Here is a 20,973-nt window from a genome sequence, read left to right on the forward strand (position 1 = left end):
GTTTCAGGGGTGATTGCAAGTTCTTGATGAATACCTGAAAGCTGTCAAGAGAAAATGCGCTGGGGGGAGGGTGGAAGTAAGACTCTTAACATTTTATTCGTAATTTGACACATACATTACATTTATTGCTTTTTACAAATATACATATGCAAGGCACACTTTCTTAAGGTGAAAGTCTCACAACAGATTTCCTGTTTGCCCCTCTCAAATACTTTAAGAGCAACGAAAATTGCACATGCTGCTGAACGTAATGATAACTCCTAATAAATACAATATGAACAGACTCAAAGATATCACATATTTCTTAACACAGAAGTGAAATACTCATTAAAGATTCCATGTATGTGTTTGAAAAACTTAAAAGTAATTAAAACCCAAAATAATACTGCACCAGCATTCAGCGTTTAATTTTTTGACTTTTGACGTTCTTACAGAGTAGGTATTTCGTTTAAAACTTTGCAATTTAATGATGTTAATAAATATATAAGAAATTTTATTTGTTTGCCTCGTAACAAGGTACAGTAAACATCAAAAATGCGAAAAATTCGTTTACCATGGCCGATGTAAGGAAATCAAGATCTTCAAAACAAATAAAAATATAAAAACAGCATGTAAAATAATTTTATTTTAAGTAACGTTATTTTAGAATTGGATTTTGAAACTCAACACAAATTAATACTAAATATATATTGCGTAATCAAAGCAAAATTTAGGATTTTCCTGAAAACAAGCTACCAATCACAAGTGTCCCTCTCCCGTCCCCCCTCTGACGCTCTCAAGCAAAAACACCTCACGCAGCAAGCAAAAAGATAAGATGGGGGAAGGTGGAAGAGGCTCCCGCGTAGATGCGTACACATTTGCGGTTAAAAAATATTGTGAAAAGGCTGCCTTTTTATACATTTTTGTGAAGGGGCTGCTTTTACGACGCGGAATTTTGTGAATGGGGCCGCTTTTGCGGTGGGGAATTTTGTGAATGGGGCCGCTTCTGCGACGCGGAATTTTGTGAATGGGGCCGCTTTTGCCATGCGGAATTTTGTGAAGGGGCCGCAAAGCGGCCCCAATTTGGCGCTGGATCGACCCCTGACTAGGCAAAATAATTAATGCTTTTCTTATTTTATGTGATCAAAAGTGCTTCATTATAAATAAATGTTTTTGATGAGAAAGAAAGGAATAGAACTAATCTCAACAAAATTTAAGAATTAAAGAATAACTGCCATTTGTGTATTAAAAAGATGAGACACACACAATTAAAAAGCACAAAATAGCTATACAGCTATGTGATCTGGTTTTAAAGAAACTTGAAAAAATACTTGAACCTATACATGAAACGACATCCAACGGAATATGCTTTTTCTTTTATAAGATAGGTATCTATTCATTCATAAGTTTGCGTCTTTTTATCAGACCTGTCATTTCGGATTATTCTGTGTTTGGGGGGGGAGGGGTAAAAGAGTGCATATTCAGTGTCCATTTTATCTGAAAACAACATAAACCACATTCACTTTTTTGTAAAAACATTTTTCAAAGCCTGGAGGAATGACCCCCTAAACCCCTAAATGTCGGGTCTGCTTCTGAACTGGAAAAGGGGTTCTGGTTTACCCTAAACATGTATATGCAGTTTTGTATTCTTATTTTGTGTTATTAACATTTTTATTTTATATTTCATACAAAATGTGAGTATTTTATTTACCATTTGCATTAATTATATATTAGAGCGATTCTCAAAAAAATGTCCCGTGCATAACCCTATTTTTTTTCATTTTATTCAAGTAACTATAAATTAAATATGGGATTAACTGTTATGCTCTGATAGTATATTAAAGCATGTATTATTCCCCAACAGCATTATTTTTTGAAGGCTTTAGTTAACTGTAAAAAATAACAGTAAATCCATTTTCAAACTTCAATATTACTTTTCAATGTACTCTTCAAAAGAGGTGCCTAATTATGAGCAAATTCTAATACTAATCAACCTAATTCGTCTTTGAAGAAGTTTTAGATAATTAAGTATGGACCAAAGGAGCAGGGGATACAAGTAAATAATTTTCTCTGTATTAAAATTATTTCAAATTCATATTTAAGCTAATACATATTCTTGTTAATTTTAATTTTGAAGTACCATTTGCATACATAAACAATTTCTCAAAAGTTTGAAGCCTAATTTTCTTTGGTGCAATTCAAATATCTTAGTTCTGCTGCTTTGTTCAATAGTATAACAGTCATTTTCCTCCTTTAGCTATGTCATAGTTTTTGTTGAGGTGCAAATTCAGAAAAGGTGAATTGGTTTAATAGAAAAAAATGCCCCCCCCCCCCAGTTATGAGAGAATTAAAAAAAAAGAGTTAAGAATTAAAAAAATAAATATGAATTTAATTTCAGTTATCTCAGTGATATTTAAAGCTGTACTGTATTGTAATAGAATGTTTATTTTATTCATTTTCACTTTTAGTATCCTTTGCCAGAGCTTGTTGTTATTCATGAAGATACTGTTTATCTTGAAGATGTTACTTCACTGCAGAAATTTATCCTAGAGGTAATCTACTTTCCATTTATAATGAAATTGTGTGCAAAGTAAGTTCATCAAGCGTTTTGTGCAGTTCAATTTCATATATACGGTAGAACTTCAAATATTCAAACTCTAACTAATCGAATTGCTAATTATCAGAATTGCTTTCAAAATTTTAGCAAAAAAATAATAAGACAGAAACTTATTGCAATTTACAAAGCAATGATTCTATTTACACGCCCTGGTAGCAGAAACAGCGTGAAAGTGTGACGTTCATTGCAGATCTGAAGAAAATCTGCAGAATATTTCTTAGTTGGGACAAAAGTAAACTTAGTTTTTTTCTTTTTTTAATAATCTTACATATAATTGAGCGAAGATTTGTCAAATTTTTTTTGGGATATACTGGTAGTAAGTTCTTGTTGGTTTTAGCTTCAGTTTCTTATAGATTTCTTGGTGCTGGGTCAGATTTTATGATTAATCTAATGTCTGTTCATCTTGCAGACTATTTTTGGGTTTTTTAATGTGAGTCACAGACTGCTGAAAGACATACTGCAATCAGGCTAGGCATTCTCTCTGCAAAGCTAGTCAAACAGTTTACTTTGATTTAGATATTCAGCAAGCAATGACTTTCATTTAGAGTACAGTACATGAAGTCTGTACTAACAGCACTTGTAAATATGCTTTTTATGCAAAAGTATTGCCTTTTCATGTAATTAATTAATAGCTCGTTTTCTTCAAAAAAGCTTTTTCTCCTGTTTTCAAAATGCATTCGGTAAGTAATTAAAATAGACTCTTTTTTTTTCAAAAAAAAAAAAAATCAACTATCCGAAAGTCCCAATTGAATCAAATAATTGGAGTTCTACTATATATATATTTATAAATTAGTACTAACCTCATTATTACTTTCTTCTATATCTAATATATAGAAGAAAGTATTGGATTCGTGCAAATTTTCGAATTTCGAATTTTGACGAATTCGAACGTTTTGAGGTGTGCTGAGTCCATTTCGACTATTTTTGGAAAATGTCTGTCTGTCTGTGTGTGTGTATGTGTGTGTGTGTGTCACGTCTGTGTGTGACCAGTTTTTTGTGGCCACTCTACAGCAAAAACTACCGCATGAAATCGAACGAAATTCGGTACACATATGCGCCGCTATGTGAACTTGTGCCCATTGGTTTTTGGCGCGAATCCCTCCAAGGGGGGTGGAGCAATGGGACGTTTTTTGAGTTACGCGTGCTTGCTGTTCCTCAGGAAGTAACTGGCGGAATCAAACAAAATTTGGTCCATATGTTGCCATTAACAGGAACAGGTGCTGATTCAATTTTGGTGTCAATAACTCAAACGGGGGTTGAGTTATAGAACGTTTTTTGTCGTCAATTGTGACTGCTGTATCTCAAGAAATAACAAACGGAATCAAACAAAAATTTTTTGACAAGTAGCCCTTAGTGGGTATAAGAGCTGATTTTATTTTGGTGTTAACAGCTAAAAAGGGGGTAGCGCAATCGCCCGTTCTTTTTTTCCATTGTGAGTGCCCTATCTTAAGAAGTAATGCTACGTTCTGGTTGAAATTTGGAATATATGTGAATCCATACGTAAACAGGCTTTGGTTCAATTTTGACTCCAATCGCTCCAAGAGGTGTTGATTTTTTTTTTTTTTTTTTTTTGCGAATAAAAATAGTTTTATAAATGCAACAATAAGAAAGATAAATCATAATAGATTGTCGTCTGCGTATTTCTCGTGATTTTAATTGTATGGAAATGATCAGAAATATTATCTCAATGATTTAAAATTTTTAACTGTTGCCATCTTATGTTTGTTAATAAATAAAATATTTGTAATTAATTCAAGTAAGGCTTTTAAAGTAACTTTCAATTTTCGCTCTTTGTTTTGTTTTTACAATAATTCAGACATTGGGATGGTCGTCAAGTTTTTGCATGTGTAATTTTGTTTTTGTTAGGAATATTGCTTCCTCATCAAGCATGGGGAGGGATCAGAAAAAGGAAAAATATAGAAGAAAGTTTCGTGATGGCCACAACATACTAGTTTATTTAGTTTTATACTGGACCAGAAAATATTGACTCAACACTTGGCGAGTGCACCAAAACTGGTGATTGAAAAAAAACTCCCAGCCGCCACTTTTTCCCCAGCAATTTTTTTTTATGTGCAATGAATTTTCTTTATGCTTATTATATTCAGTCTATAATCCAGATTGTGATCATTTGTCACAAACAATGTTTTTCATAACATAATCCATGGATATGGCATGTTATTTCGTTACTACGCATTATAGGACAGGCATATCAATGAAATCAAATAAAAACACTATTTCCAAAAAATATATTTGTATTTTTGCTCAATATACATTGCATTGTGTGGCATTGAGAAAATTATCAGAAACATTGTAAACTTAAACTAGATGTACAAAGATTGCTATAGCTAAACCTATTTAACTTATCAATCCGAATAGGAATTATTCTGAGCATAGAAATTCAAAACAAATGCCTCAAGCACTAAAAATTTAAAACAGTGCCAAGTTTATTTCAAAATTAGCACCATGTATTTTATTTTTATTTTTCCTCATTACAATAGTAGCCTTTAGAACAGCGATTCCCAACCTTTTTTCTGTTGCGAACCCTTTCCTATAGCTTGAAGAAGTTCGCTAACCCCTTGTAGTCAGTAACAAGTGCATAACAAATAACAAAAACATTTCTTTTAATCCTTTTTTTTTTGCAAAATAATATGGTAAAAAGTTTTCATTTACTACACTGTGTTTTAAGTGTCTTATATTACACAAAAAAAAAGTAACACTACTAAAAATATTTTTCATTCTTCCTTGCTAAAAGTATTTTTCTGCACGAATTATGTAAATTCCTTTTTGAGATATAAGGCATATTATGTTGGATTATTTCATTCTGTAATAATTTATTACGAGTGTTCGCACAGTGGTCAAAACTCGACCATATTCATAAATGAATATTTGAGAAAACTTGAATGAATTTAACTATTTCCAACATTTTTATTTCTGCTCTTACTCATGTTTACTGCATATCAGGGGAAACGTACAATTTTTATATGTATATATAATACCAAACAATAAGTAATTCATTCCAATTTTATCTTTTGTCTGTTAATCTCAAAATAAGTGGATGAAAAGAGATATTTCGGTAATGGTCATTTCTGAAGTTTTATAAGTTTTTTTTTTTTTTTTTTGAAAGTGCATGCTTAAAAACATGGGTTTTAGCTGTTTTTTAAATAGTTTGAAAACAAATTAATATTTTTTAACAAATATTTTAATTGACGCGCAGATTGAAATTCATTTTTTATGCTTCTGCACATTGCATCAAAAGCGATGAAATGCCATTCACTGATTCCATTAGCGCACATCGCAAATTATCATAACCTGAAAACACGGGTGACAGCAAAGCATAAACATTTAGAGCGGCAATGGAGCAGCACACCAAAGTACATCACTTGTAACATCATAAAGACAGCGCCTTTTTCTTGCTCCACGTTTTTTTTTTTTTTTTTTTTGCTTATTCTATCAATTTCACTGACTAAAAGTAGTATTTCTGACTGTAGGAAACAACCCCATTGAGAAATTTGTGTGGTCGTCAAATTCTTGGCTTGAACAATTTTATTTTAGATATCATGTTGCCTTGTGCTAACCCTATTCAAATAGATATTTTTCTACTCTTTGTTTACGTATGCAAAGGAAAAACATTTTTGCCCTGGCATTGGAAACAACAACTTTGACGCCAATGGGTAAAAATCACCAACTATCCAATTTTCGAAATCTTTCCGTATGAAATGAAGCATCAAAACTCAGTTTAGACGTAAAACTTCTGTTTGAACAACATTAGTTATAAAACGTCTACTATTATTGAATAAGTTGCTTCTTTGTAATTAGAAATATCAATTTCCAAGTAACAAATGAATAAACTCTACTCGTGGCAACTGTCCATTCAAAAACACTGGACGTCGCAATAATAGTTCATTTTTAAAAAAAGGTCATCTTTGTGATTTGTTTATGGTTAAGGGCGGTGCATTTTTGATGTCGGACTTTTCAACATTTTTGACACTCTCCCCCCTTTGTCATAAAGTTTTGCACTTTACCATACCCCATCTTCCTTTTTTTACATGTCACGCTGTTCTTCATAATGTTCCTATTAAAAAAAGGCTTGTTGTCACATTCTCCCCACTGTATGTTCCTCTTGTCATTTCTTTCCTCTCCCTTGTCACAAACTGTTACTATTTCGTGAGCTCCACCTTAAAGCGGGACTTCATTCGTGAACTGCTTATATTTTGTGGTAAACGTAAGCAAATATACATTTCCCTACTCTTTGTTATCGTGTGCAAAGAAAAAACATTTCTCGCACTGCAGTTAGTGCCAAAAATTGACGCCAATAGATGAAGAGCGCCAATTTCCAAATTATCGCAATCTTCCCGAATGAAATGATGCTGCAAAATCAGATTATACATAAAACTTCTGAATGAACAATATTTCTTTTTAAAAGTTTAATATTATTGAGTAAGTTGCCATGACCTCTGCCATTAGAAATATAAAATTTCAAACTGTAAAGTGAACGAATCCTACTTGTTACATTAAAAATTGTCCATTAAAAAACACTGGACGTTGTAATAATAATGCAATTTTATTTTAAAAAAATCGTGTTTGTGGTTTGTTTACGGTTTAAGGGAAAACTGACTAATGCACTTTTCAAAATATTTTACCCCTCTCCTCTTTGTCACAAAGTTTCACACTTCACCATAGCCCCTCTTCCCATTACCACATTTCACACTGTTTTCATAAACGATGTTATCAAAAAAAGGCTTGATGTCACTCTTGTCATTTATTTCTTCCCTCTTGTCATGGGGGGGGGGATTCATTCGTAGTCAGCTCCTTGCCAATAAACATTTCTCTCCTCTTTTTTTTTAATGCAAAATAAATATATTTCTCGCATTGGTGCCGACACTGGAAAAAGTTTGCCAATTTCACAATTTTGGAAGTCTTTCCGAATGAAATGATACCGCAAAACTCCTTTAATATGTAAAACTTCTGTACAAACAATATTTTTTGTAAAAGTAGGCATGACCGTTGCCGTTAGAAATATAAAATTTCTAGCAGTCAAATGAACGAATTCTACTTGCAGCAAGATATAATTGTCTATGCAAAAGCACTGGAAGTCGTAATAATACGCTAATTTTATCAAAAGTTTCACCTTGAGATCTGTGTGTAGTGATAGCAACTGCAGGTATTATTGGCAGCTGTGTGTGTGTGTTTCCAGAAGGTGATTTTATTGAAACTGAAAGTCCTCCCTCACTCCGGAAATTATTTATTTAAATATTAAAATCGAGAGAACATAATTGAAATGAAAATATTTTAAATGCCTGTAGTTACCCAAAAAGCCTCAATAGTAAAAACAAATGCAATATATTTCATTTCTTTATGCTCAAGCGAGAAATGGCAATACCACATTATTATCCAGCAATTTCTTCACGCTAACTATGTCGCGTAAAAAAGCAAATAAAAATGAATTGTAACCAACTTTTAATTGCTTCTAGCGAGTTGGCGTTTTTGCTCGGTAAACCGGGTAGAACGTGTTTCAAAGCATTTTTCGCTAGCTTTCCAACCATACCAAGCTTGAAGCATTAAAATGCATTTTTCGTGTAGAAAAAGCTGTTTAAAAAGTGAATTAAAACTTAATTTTTCATGCTTCCAACAATGAATTTCAACAATAAAAAGGGATAAAATTAAAATTTTTGAGTTTCGCTAACTATAAAATGCTTATAACTTTTTTCTAGTAAATTTAGGTCATTGGACCTTGGGCGCCTTGACAATTTTTTCGGAAGGAGTGTTTTTTAACCACCTTTCCAACCATGTCAAATTCAAAAAAATTGGACCATCCGTTCTCGTAGAAAGAACCCTTTAGGACAAAAATGGGTTTTTAATTAATATCTCTGTTAATTAACTTTCAATTAAAAAAATTTTGTTGACGACACTAAAACTCGGCAAGAGCTACTGAACAAAAAAAGAATGAAGGAAATCGGTTCACAAACAAAAGAGAAATCGGTTCACAAACAAAAGAGAAGTCGGTACCGAAAGAAAACGGCTTGAATATTAATACATAAAAGATTTTATGGCAAGTTTTGCCAAGGACATTTTGCTGAAGAAAATCTTTTAGTTCATTTATCTCATTTTGTTTGTGAAAAAATATTTATAATAAGTTAAAAGTGCTTAGTTCTACAAAAAGGGCCTACTTCTACAAAAGGGACACTAACTACTAACGAAAAATTTAAATTTTCAGTCGATTGTGTCCTTAGGTATGCTGAATTCCAGTTTGTTCACTCTCGAATTTCCTTAATACACTTTTTTTTATATTATAGCAAAGGAAGAAAAATGTTTAAATGTGTTTTTCTCAAAACAATAGTTTTTTCATATCTGAGTATTGAACTAGCGCAGCCATATTTTTGATCAAAACATACTGACTAGTTCTTTTTACAAATATTATTGTTGAAACATTCCATTGATCAATTACTGTTTTATTACTTTCAGTTGTAGATGTTTATTAAGCATTTCTCTTCTCATTGTGTACAAACTTAGTTTGCTTTTATTCATTAATACTTTTTTTAAAAAATTATTTTTTCTTCAGGAATTAAATATCAAGTGCCTTACAGTTACGACAGATAAACTTAAATATGGAGTAAAACTGAGAGCTGAACCGGATGTCAAAACTCTGGGTCTAAAACTACGATCAGCATCTAAAGCTGTGGCACAAGCAGTGCGAGTATGTATATGCAAGTATTTTATAGTTGCATGAAAAATTATCAATTATTTAGCCTTATGGGCTAATATTTTAGGGGTTTCTTAGTGTTTTTTCTTGCCTTTTAAGTGGTTCTCCCCTCAGAGCTTCAAAGAGTTTGATTAGGATTTTTAAAAAAATTAACTTCCACCTATTTTCAGAGTTTTTATTTATTTATTTATTTATTTGTTTGTTTCTCTTAATTCTGTAAGTTGTTCAAAATTATTCATTTGTACAAGAGATGTCGATAAATACGTATACCAACAATTGTTTGGGCTTAGCAAGTTGATAAAAATTGAATAAGTTGAGGTGAATGTGATACAATTAAATGTAGTACAGTCGAACCTTGTTGACGGGAAATTCAAGGTACTGTTGCATTTTTTTATGTTAAAAGAATTTCATCTTATCTAATAAATTATTAAGTTATTGTTAATCCTTGGGACCAAATGAATATTTTGTGCTAAGAAATTTCTCCAAGTTCAACTATATTTCTTAAAAGTAAACCAGATTAATAAGAATTATTGTAATTTATTATTGTTCACTAAAAACTCTGCGGAAAGGTGTTACTCTGGGGAAGATAGTTCAGCTTTACTTTTCAAAAGAAATCCAACAATCGGAATTGCTCATCATGCAAGATGGTCGAACGAAAAATATTAGTTTTTAATGAATGTAAATATAAGTGTTGAATAATTTTTACACTATTATATTTATTTATTGCTCCCGAAATGCATTAACCTTCCTTAATGGCATACCCGGCAATTAATTTTTTGATTGCATATTGTCACTCCCATGAAAGAAGCTATTACTTTAGTTTAGAACTCAATACCACATGGTGAAAATATCTTGTCTGCATTTCGTTTTTAATGTCATCTCTGAATAAAGTCAATTAAAAATACAAATTGATTTCACTTACATTTCTATTCATGTCAGATTGATTCAACCCAGGAGAGATAAAAAGCTTCTTTGTCCCCTTGTTGATTTTAAAAAAGGAAAACTACAAAATCATTACATATTAAAGGTTTTGAGGACTACCCAAGTTTTGGATCATCATAATTAAAACCTGTGGAAAACGTTAACAAATCAATGTTAAGGGAGCTAAATCAACCCAAACAAGGCAAGATGATTAATTACAAGAACTTGACACTCTGCATAAGTTTAACATCATTTCATGTTAAAACTATCTTTCAACTCTATACCAACACTTTGTGTTATATTATTAGAAAAGAAAACTTTTACTTGCTTCTTTGTTTTGACATACTGAGTTATTTAAGTGACAGATGTAAAAGTGGCAGAAAAAAAATTCTGTACTTGAAAATATGTTTAGAAATAAACGTATTTTATTTAATATTTTAATTTTTGCTTTAATAGGAATTAAGTGATTCTCAACTTGTGGAATTTACAAACAAAGACAGCTTGATTGTATGTGGTCATGAGTTGGTTGAGGGAGACATTCGTTTGATGTACAGTTTTAGTGGAGAAAAAGCCAATGAATTGTCACAAAAGTATCAAGCAGAGTCATCAGGGGAAGTAAGTTGATTATTTGCATGTGCAGTAAATTTAATGTTACTTTTTTTTTTTTTTTTTGAGCAATCACGATTGCTTATTGCTTTCATTTGACTGTTTTGATGTCCTATCATTTTATTTTCCCACCAGCACCCTCCGCACATCACCGTCGACCAGCTCAGCACGATGCTGCTCCTATAGCGAAAACCGTCTCCAGGTTACCTTCATATCCTACACACACGCGCATGCGTACACACACACTCAAACACATACGCACACATACAGACACCTACACACAACTACTCACATACTCATGCCTGCATACAAACACAAACGCCTACGCATACATACACATTCCCCCCAGACACATACACATTCCCCTCCCACGCACTAACACTCATACACACAACTACCCACACACTCATACCTGCACGCAGACACAAACACACACGTTCCTACACACATACCCCCCCCCCCACACACACGCACACACTCGCGATTGTGAAAAACATAATTTGAATTCAAGATGTCAAAATTCAAATTAATTTTTATTTTATTTTACTTTTTTTCCTCTTTTTTGTTATGATTATAGTACAATAACATGTTGTTTTTATTTTCGATAAACTGACTTCAAATTGTGAAGAAGTTATATTCTAATGCTTATCTTTAAAGTTATTGAATTAATGTTTTGTGGTATAAGTCTGACTAAACGTTTTGCTCACAAAAGTATAATGTGATATAGAAAAAGTCCAGACCAATAAAAATATTCAACATTTTTCATGCATGGTTTTAAATTGATCTTGTGCTGGAAGCTGAGTAAAATGTTCAATTTGTATTGTTTTTATAAAGTAAAGCAAAGGTTTAAAAAAAAAAAACAATTCTCTGTGTGCCATAAATTTTGCATTGTAATAAGAACTAAGAGCCATATATTTAGAAATCAAAAGTGAATATAGTATTTTAGAAAGTAATTGTGTGTGTGTGTACTGTAGAACTGCTGTATGGGGTTTCATATAAAGAAAAGGTAAGGATTTTTGATATGCTTGAACAACAAAAAAGTGCATTGAATACAATAACTATCTTCTGTTCAGTACTATTATAGTGCTGCATTTTATTATTACTACATATTATGCGTACTATGCTGTTTCATTTTATGGCTATCAATCTCTCAGTGATTTTGTGCATCTTAACAGTATTTTTAATGTTGAATAACTTTTTTTTTAGAAATACAGTAATTCAGTTCTTTATGTCACACACACACACAAATGGTATTATAAAGTTAAGAAATGAGTTAAAATAGTTTGTAGGGTGTTTACAAATGCCTAAAATAATTGAGTATGCTTGTGAAAAATTCGTATACACATACTACAGTCGAACCTCCATATATCAAACTTCCACATATCGAAATTTTCTATATATCATAAGTCCCAGCAAATTTCCATGTCCATTACATAGAAAGGTTGTTTCTATATGTCGAAAAAATCTCTATGTATCGAAAAAAATTTCGAGACATACATTGATTTTGTTTTTCACTCTAGACTGTTTGTTTCATGAAAAATGAAAGTTAGGGTAGAAAATTAGGTTCACTAAAGGTTGCTACGAAACCTCACAAGAAATCTAGGGTTGAAGGGCGAGTAGATAGGTGTTGTTCCGTTCTGCAGTTCTTAAATTCCCTTAAGTTTATTTCAAATCTTAGTTGCAACCAGTAATACAGTAAAATCAGTTTCAAGTTATCCATATTGTCAGTTGATTATCATTCCTAGTCTTTTTAGCTTCAGTGAAAATCATTCAAGTTAAGTAGATTGATTTTTTACTTTTTTCTCGATTACATTGTCCAAACGAAAATTCTCTAATGTTGCGGATCAAGTTAAATAGCCGAAGAAGGAAGATGTATGAAGGCGCAACAATGTCCTTTCTGGTAAATTTAGTATTTTCGCAAGCAGAGTTTCTTCTATTATGAGAAATCAGAAAACCGTAATAAAAGCACTGAAATTTATAGTAAACACACTCAAAAACGTGAAAGGGTATTACAGTTGGCCAAAATTAGCTTTAATTTTAATGGTTTAGGGAGTTTTTACGATAAACTAAGATCGTTTCTACATATCGAAATTTCTATATATCGAATTTTTTCCCGGCAATTTGCAACTTCGATATATGGAGGTCTGACTGTATTTTTCCTAACATAAAATTTCCCCTTCATCTATCACATCCCCCCCCCCCCCATTTTTTAAAAAATAATTCTTGTGTCGACTTAATAACCCTAAAGATCTAATGAATACAATATTTCAAAATTTATTTATTACTAGCTGTGTGCCCGGCCTTGCACGGTTCCCCCAAAAATGAAAGAGATGTCCTGTTAATGTTTTTGTAGCACTCTGACATCAGTTTGTAACGCGTTAAGGAATAAATAAATGGACGTAATGCAGGGTTTACAAAACACCAGTAAAACATATTTTTGTCAAAAATCTCACTAATGCTAATAATAGTTATGAAACATACAAGTTATGAGTATTTTCAATTAGCACAAAAGATGAAAATATATGCATTATCAACTACAATCTGTGCTAATGCTGAAACTGAGTTACATCTGCTAGACTATATCTGAAATATTTATATACACTAACAATCAGCTTTTTACATAAAATTACACATATTTCTTAGTTGATGATGTGAAACTAATGCATTAAGACTTAAAAAATGCCAATATGCATTAATTTAATACCAAGTCATCAGATTCCACCTAAGCTTTAGTTAAAATCATTAAAAGCTTTTGTTCAACTCTGATTCCATTTAAAGAAATCCAAACAATCTTCATTTAACGTGTTCTTTTCACTGTTCAAAGTGTATTTCAAAAGTAAAAACAGGGAGGAAAAAGAGAGTTACTATAATTCGAAAACTCACCCATTTGAAACAGTCCAAGAAAATAAACACAATTAGTCGCACATCCTAAATTTACCAAAATATGAGACTGGTAATGATAAACTTACACTACAATAAATAAACATAACTGAAGAAAAATGACTTTCATATGCTGAAAAGAGTTAAAAACATAGGCTGTAGAAAATTAAAAAGGGCAGACGATAAATAAGGTTATGTCCGAATAGAGCAACCAATTACACGGTTGGTTGTTTTGATTACGTCATTTTCCACTGAAAATATTGTTAAAATGATATTTATTAATGCAAATGTAAAAAATGGCAACAGAAAGAAATAGAAATCATTGCTTAGAATAAAAGAGAAACGAAGCTAATTTTTACAATTAATTTCTAAACGAAAAAATTGCTTTAAAGAGTAGTTTTAAGACTTATATATCAGAATGCAAGAGAATTTAAACTAATTTAAAATAAAATTCTAGATGAAAACGTTGGTTTAAGATTTGGACCACAGCCAAAAAAATCTCTTTTAAAACAATTATTAGAATTTTATTTGCTCACCCATATGCAAAATGGCAACAGGAAAGAAATAAAAATTCCTGAATAACGTAAGGTTAATTAATGTTTTAATTAATATCTCCTAATTAAAGAGTCATACAATTACGAGATTGGTCCTATTTTTTCTTTGGAAAATTTCGAAGCGATCTTCAGATAGACAGACAGACAGATGGATGCGAACAGATTTTAATAGTATGGATTCATTTTGTGCTTGTGAGCGAGCAATTTTAGCCAGTAGCAATGTTATATTTAAAAATGGCTTATTTTTGAGTTTAGTCTTAGTCTTTCTCCATTACATACTTTTTCTTTCTGTAATTGAATGTCATTTTTTTTCTTGTAAAAATGAAAGGCGGGTTCAGCATCTTTTTCTGTTTTGCTCTTAATCCTCTTAGCAGAAAGTAATGGCATTGAAGTTTCATAAACTGTTCTGCTTGTTTCAGGTATTGATTCTTCTTGACATTTCACCAGATCAAGATATGTTGGATGAAGGAATAGCTAGAGAAGTTATTAATCGTATTCAAAAATTGAGGAAAAAGGTAATGAACATTTTTGCCTGTGCACAATTTTTCATTAAACCAGGTCCAATATTTCAAATTTTTCTGAGGGAAGGAGGGGGGCGAAGTGTCCATACTCAAAGGGAATTTGATCAGATAATAACAAAATCCATGCTTATTCATGTAAAAACATTAATTCTTTGAAGCCAGGGGGAGAGACAATTGCCCCCCTAACTGACGGGCTTTCTTATCACTCTTCTTTTAAAATTAAAAATTAACCCTTAAATGCTGACTTAATTGAGAACTTTTAAAAACATATTAAATTTTAATTGTGAAAAAAATGCTTAAAAATCATAGTTTAACGTATAGTTAAAATAAACATCAAAAAGTTTACTGTCAAATTCCTAAACCATGGATAAATATTAATATTACTAGAATGTCTTCCGTCAAGGCATGACGAGTGAAAATTGCTTTTACATTTGAATGAAGCCATTGCCTGTTTGGCGATATATTGATAGTTGAAATTGTAACACTAACTCCAACTGATTAACCTTCAACTCCAGTAGGTAGCATTCATTGTTGTCCATTTTTTTGTTTCTTCATTCCTTGAAATGACAATCTTACCAATGAAACTGTTAAGCTGCCTTGTCACAATAAAGCCTTTCCCTGCATGTTAAACATTACTAAAACATATTATCAAATTATCATGCCGTGGCACGAGTTTCATTGTTTAAGCATGCGGGTTACTCTATCATTGGCTATTATTTACATGAGGATTATTGTTTGAGTAGTAAATTTTGTTTGTCATAGAATAACTTGAAGTAGGCATTTTCGAGCATACAAAACTGAGCAGAGCGTTCATAATGCAAATGCTGAAGAAATATAATTTATTTTCCACCAGAATTATTGCTGCTATTTGTAAGTTTACAACTGATTGAATAGCACGTTCAGTGTGTGTTTTGTTGGCAACAACAGAGCTTTAATTTGTTCTCATAGTATTTTAGAATAAATTTAAAACATTGCTTAATATTAATATGTGACATTTAAAGATTAAATATGTAGGAAGTGGGAGAGAAAATGGAGGGAGCGGGACCATAATTATTTATAAATTCATTCCATTGCAAGAGGAAGATTTAAAAATTGCTGTTGAGTGGATTTTTATGCAATTAATATTTTCTCTTTGATCTTCATTTCATTGTAAATACGGTTACAATAATATGATAGAAAGTGTGTTCTGGAATAAATATACCATATTTATTTATTTACAGGCACACCTTGTACCATCTGATCCAATTTCAGTTTTTGTATCAGCTAAGCCTTCGGATTGTAATTTGATTTCTGTGATGCGAAAGTTTCAAGCTTTTATAGAAGGCTCCCTCAAAGTACCTTTCGGATTTCTTCCTCATAATTCAGAATCCAGGACCATTATCCAGGAAACAGTTGAGGTAAACTTTCTCATACTTCGCCGATGTATGCTGAATAATTCTAATTTATTTTCTTTCAGATCATTTGATCATTTTTGAGTGTTTGATTTTATGTTGAGGTGTGTTCTCATATATTTCTCACACATCATCAAATATACAGGGTGAGCATAAAGTCTTGCCCTGCTTATGAAAAGTTATTATAGAATAATTGTTTGACATAATAATTTAAATCTGGTGCTGTTACATTGGTTAGTGTTACTAGTTTTGTGTGTTGAAACATTTCTGCATCAGTGGATTGGAAGAGATGATACAACACCCTAACCAACTCACTCTACCAGACATTACTCCCCTTGACTTTTTTTATGGTGCTATATCAAGGACAGAGTCTTCACCACACCAGTTGCTGATGTCAACGAACTGAAGGCTAGGATACAAGCTGCTGTGGGTGCTGTGACAGAACACCTGTTACAAAACATACCGCTTCGATATTCTCTGAGCTACCAAGAGAGCACACCTTGAAGTTTACTAACATAAGTGGTCTTCAAAAAAAAAAAAAAAAAACTAGTAACACTAACATATGTAACAGCATTAAAGTTAAATTATTATGTCAAACAGTTATTCTGTAATAAATTTTATAATCAGGGTAAGACTTTATGTTCACTGTGTATATTTGATACTGAATGTGTGTATGTTTGTGTATACAACAACTCTTCACAACCAGAGCAGTGATGGGGAGTATACAGTGCTATACCTTCTGCATTCTTTCAAAAAATGGTATATGCACTTCAACCTTTTTTGAATTCAATAATTTATTTCATTGGTTTTTAAAAGATGGTAACGTAAAAATATATCGCCCAGCAATATTGAGCAATATAAGTAAATCAATTATTTTAGAATGGGTAACTAATGAAACTTTTCAGGATTCAATAAAAAGGAAATTTAATTAATTTCATAAATTAATTAAATTCCAAAATATTTTTATGGCTGATCTAGCCATAAGTAGGATCATTATTTCACCTTAATGTATGTTTCATTTCTCTACTGAAATTAATTAAAATTAAAATAAGAATTTGAACCTATGCCCTTTCTGTAATCAATAACCAGAAATTCTATTTTAAAGTCATAAAAATATAAATCAAGTAACACAGATAAATTTAAAACTGATTTATGAGAATTGAAAATAATATAACAAAGGTAAAAGATAAGAGTAGTGAGTATTTTTAACTGCCATTCCATCTTCATATCTGGTAAATAAGGTTTTTGTGTGTGTGTGTGTGTGTGTGTGTGTGTTTGGACAAATTTATAGCTACAAGAAAGACAATGTAGGGAAATTTTTCTGTTTTTTCGAACATTATCTTATTAAGAATTTTGAAATCTGTAATTTTGCAACTGCATGTCAGCGCAGAAGTAAAGGGTTCAATTGATGAAATTTGGTGTAAAACTATTCCCTGTCCCCTTGTCTGTTCACAAAGGGGGGTGATGAAACCATTTTTACTCCTAAGCGGAAGTATTCTCACAGTTCCCAAGTTTATTTAGAAGTCCGTGTGAATGATTTAACAATCTTTTTATATATTTTTTATTTTAATGCCAGAAATTAAAGATATATTTCATAAAAAAATTCCTTGAGAGAAAGGAAATAATATTTAAATATTGATATTTTTTCTTCAAAAAAGTAAGATTTTTTTTAAATTAATAAATATGATAGTTAATAATTACCATTTGTACAATCTATCATATTGCTTCAATATTCTTAATTATGTTTTTTAGAATTAAAAAATAAAATTTATATAAAGAACGATGTAAAGTTGTGGAAAGGGTGAAATCTACTTTATATTATTTGAAAAATATATATATTGGTAAAATTATATCAATATGTCAGTGTGCACTGGCTGTAGCATCCCTTAAGGTTTTATATTTTTGTGTAAACAATTTTCTAAGAATTATTCCCCTAACACACATACATAATGCTAAACTGTTTTAATTATCAGCATTTTTCTTTTTCTTATCATTAATTTGTGCATTTCATTTTGTCAGGTAAAAGGTGCAGATTTGGAGATGGTGATATTAGAAAATGGGCCGTTAACTGAAAAATCTACAGACTCTAGTTTATTAAATAAGAACTCTAAAGCAAAGAATGATAAAAGAAATTCTAGTGTAAAAAGTGAAAACAAAAGTTTAAAAAGATCTCTAGTAAATAGTGAAACAAATTTATCAGAACCAATTTGTAGGTAAGTTGACTTTTTTTTCTTCTCTGAATAATTTGAAGATATTAATGCAGTGGAGGAAAAAATCATGTTTGAAACAGATCAATTATTTCTGATAAATGGTGATACAAAAGTACCATAGAATGACTTTAAACAAAATGAAAGATAGTAAATGATTGTTAAAGTTCTTTATAATCATTAGGGAATCACGTAATCTTTACTAATAATAAAGCTGAAAGTCTGTGTATCTGGATATCTGTTAGGTGCACAGCGCCTCGGCCGATTTTCATGAAATTAGGCACAAAATCAGTTCGTAGCATAGCAGTGAGCACCTCAAAGCGATTTCTTTTGAAAATTCAATTTTATTCTTTTTCTATTTCCATTTTTTAAGAACATTTTACTGAGCAAATTATCATAACGTGGACGAGTAAATTACCAAGTTATCATAACGTGGAACCTTAACATGGGTGAGCAAATTGGCGAGAAATTCATGATCCATTATTTGTAAATATACAGGCGAACCAAATGACGTTTTAAGTTTCTACTACGGGCAAAGCTATGTTTTACCGCTAGTTTTTAATTAGGTGTTAATAGTACCATTTGTCTATCTGCCTTAACTTCAGCAACTTAAAATGTGCATTCTTTTCCCTGAGATAAAATACACAATGGAAAAAAATTTTTGCTTCAGCAATGGGTATCTTCTTTTGAACATTTGACAACTGCATTGTGTCATGCCTTACTTTGCCTGTGCATGAGCTACATGCTTGCATTGCCTGTGTTTGATAACAAGTATGTTTCATGGCTGAAACTAAGAAAATTAAACACCAGCCATTTAAATCTGTTCCACAAATGCAAGGATTTATTCAAATAAACCTTTATCCAGTTTGAGGTTAGTAGGGTAGAATTAGAGTTGTTGTGCTGACCTCATTGTGAGCCACCCTCTTTGAAGTCATACCTAAAATCACTTACCCAAACGTTAAATGCAAGTTGTTTTGTTTATGTAGTTCTTTCAAAAAGTATTCTTTTTCTCAGGTATATAAATGTTCAGTTATGTGATAATCCTGGTGGTGAAAGCAATTGTTGTACCGTTTTATTAGAAAACCCAAAAGGACAGTTTTGTTTATCAAGTGAGGCACTATCTCGACAAGTAAGTAGGAGTATTTTAGAATTTAGAAAAAGGAAAGGTGCATATTAAATAGACTGAATGTTATTCTTTCTTTTTTAGGTGCAAGTTGTATTCGGTCTTCACGGCAAACGACCCAAATTGTATTTAAATTCAGATAGGACTCATTCCGTTAGTGGCTTAAAAGAAGAAGATATGCTAAATTTGCATACCAAGACATTATATGCATATTTAAGCTGAATTATGAATGAAAATAAATTAATGTGCCTATATTTACATGCTTCATTTCTGCAAAAAAGTGCACCTTGTTATTCAAGTGATTTTGATATGATGGAGAGTATTTTCTCTACATCAGACATTAGTGGGGAAATATGAATTTAACAATGCTAAGACTAATTTTGATAAATGATGTTCTATAGATGGTGTTAAGTGGTCGCAATTTCAAATTTTAGAGCTGGCTCTCATGATTTATGGAAAATTTTCCACGGTCAGGTAGTTACTAACTCTCAAATCTTTAGAGTTGTAAAATTAGGCCTTAAAGATATTTGTCTTGCATAAATTTCCAACATAACAGGTTATTTGTTTGCATTTGGTGTATTTCTTCTATAATAAACAAGAAAGTTGTTTTCTCCTTAAACTTAAATAGGACTATAACATTCGAAATGAATGCTTCAGAAATAATAACAGGAAGTATGGCTAGTAATAGAAACCTATGTTTTTTGGAGTCAAAATAATTGTTTTAATTTTTAAATATCAACCCACAAATTTAAATATGAATCTAGCGTTTTTCATAACCAGATATGCCTTTGAATATTTTGTAAGCAAATATTATACAGGGTGGCCATAAAGTAATCACTGTATGATCATTTTCTATATAAAAAAAAATTAAAATAAGTGATAAGGAATATATACTTTCTGAACTTAATAGAGCAATATTGTTTGTAACATTGACATGAGTCCTATTAATAACTTGTTCTAAAAAATTTTTAGTCTCTTTGATTTATCCCCATTATTGTCAAGCAATTGTAGAATAGCAATAACTGTATTTGTACTGACTGGTAATTCATCCATATAACGAACATTTGCAGCATGACTTTCAAAATCTAATACATGCAGAGAAACGCACTCTGCAAAAAGTTCCGTTTGTAAAGACTGACTATTCAAAAAATAAATGATGTTACATTGAAGTGCACTAAAAACATTTGAATTTACAAAAGATGCTGCAAAACAAAAAATGTTATGTGATTTGCTAAAGAAAATTCAGTAATAAATTTTTCCCTATTGTTTATTTTCTATACTTTTTGGTAGAAAATCCTTATGCAGTTATTAATTTGTGGACACTGTGTACTATACTATAAACATTTCCCAATAGGCAGAGTAGGCAGCTACCTAGGGCAGCAAATTTTGCTTTATCCATACAGTTTTTAAAATTACTAGGGGGACAGTTTTTAAAATTATTCTTGAAAGTGAAATATTAGCATTCTTTCATTTT

The 20,973-nt window shown here is 31.4% G+C and overlaps 1 protein-coding gene across 1 annotated transcript in view; it reads left to right on the plus strand.

The window, feature by feature from the left end:
- The window catches only part of LOC129219791 (isoleucine--tRNA ligase, cytoplasmic-like), a gene marked incomplete at its 5' end in the record, with an annotated part of 34,522 nt that extends 13,989 nt beyond the window's left edge, over positions 1–20,533 (plus strand). Inside the window, 8 exon segments of the mRNA XM_054854093.1 lie at positions 2,448–2,531; positions 9,156–9,290; positions 10,674–10,832; positions 14,677–14,772; positions 15,999–16,175; positions 18,189–18,382; positions 19,391–19,505; positions 19,584–20,533. Of these exon segments, the coding sequence (XP_054710068.1) occupies positions 2,448–2,531; positions 9,156–9,290; positions 10,674–10,832; positions 14,677–14,772; positions 15,999–16,175; positions 18,189–18,382; positions 19,391–19,505; positions 19,584–19,721 (1,098 nt within the window).
- Positions 20,534–20,973: the final 440 nt, after the last annotated feature.

This window comes from Uloborus diversus, chromosome 4 (genome assembly GCF_026930045.1).
Source record: "Uloborus diversus isolate 005 chromosome 4, Udiv.v.3.1, whole genome shotgun sequence".
Classification (NCBI taxonomy): Eukaryota; Metazoa; Arthropoda; class Arachnida; order Araneae; family Uloboridae; genus Uloborus; species Uloborus diversus.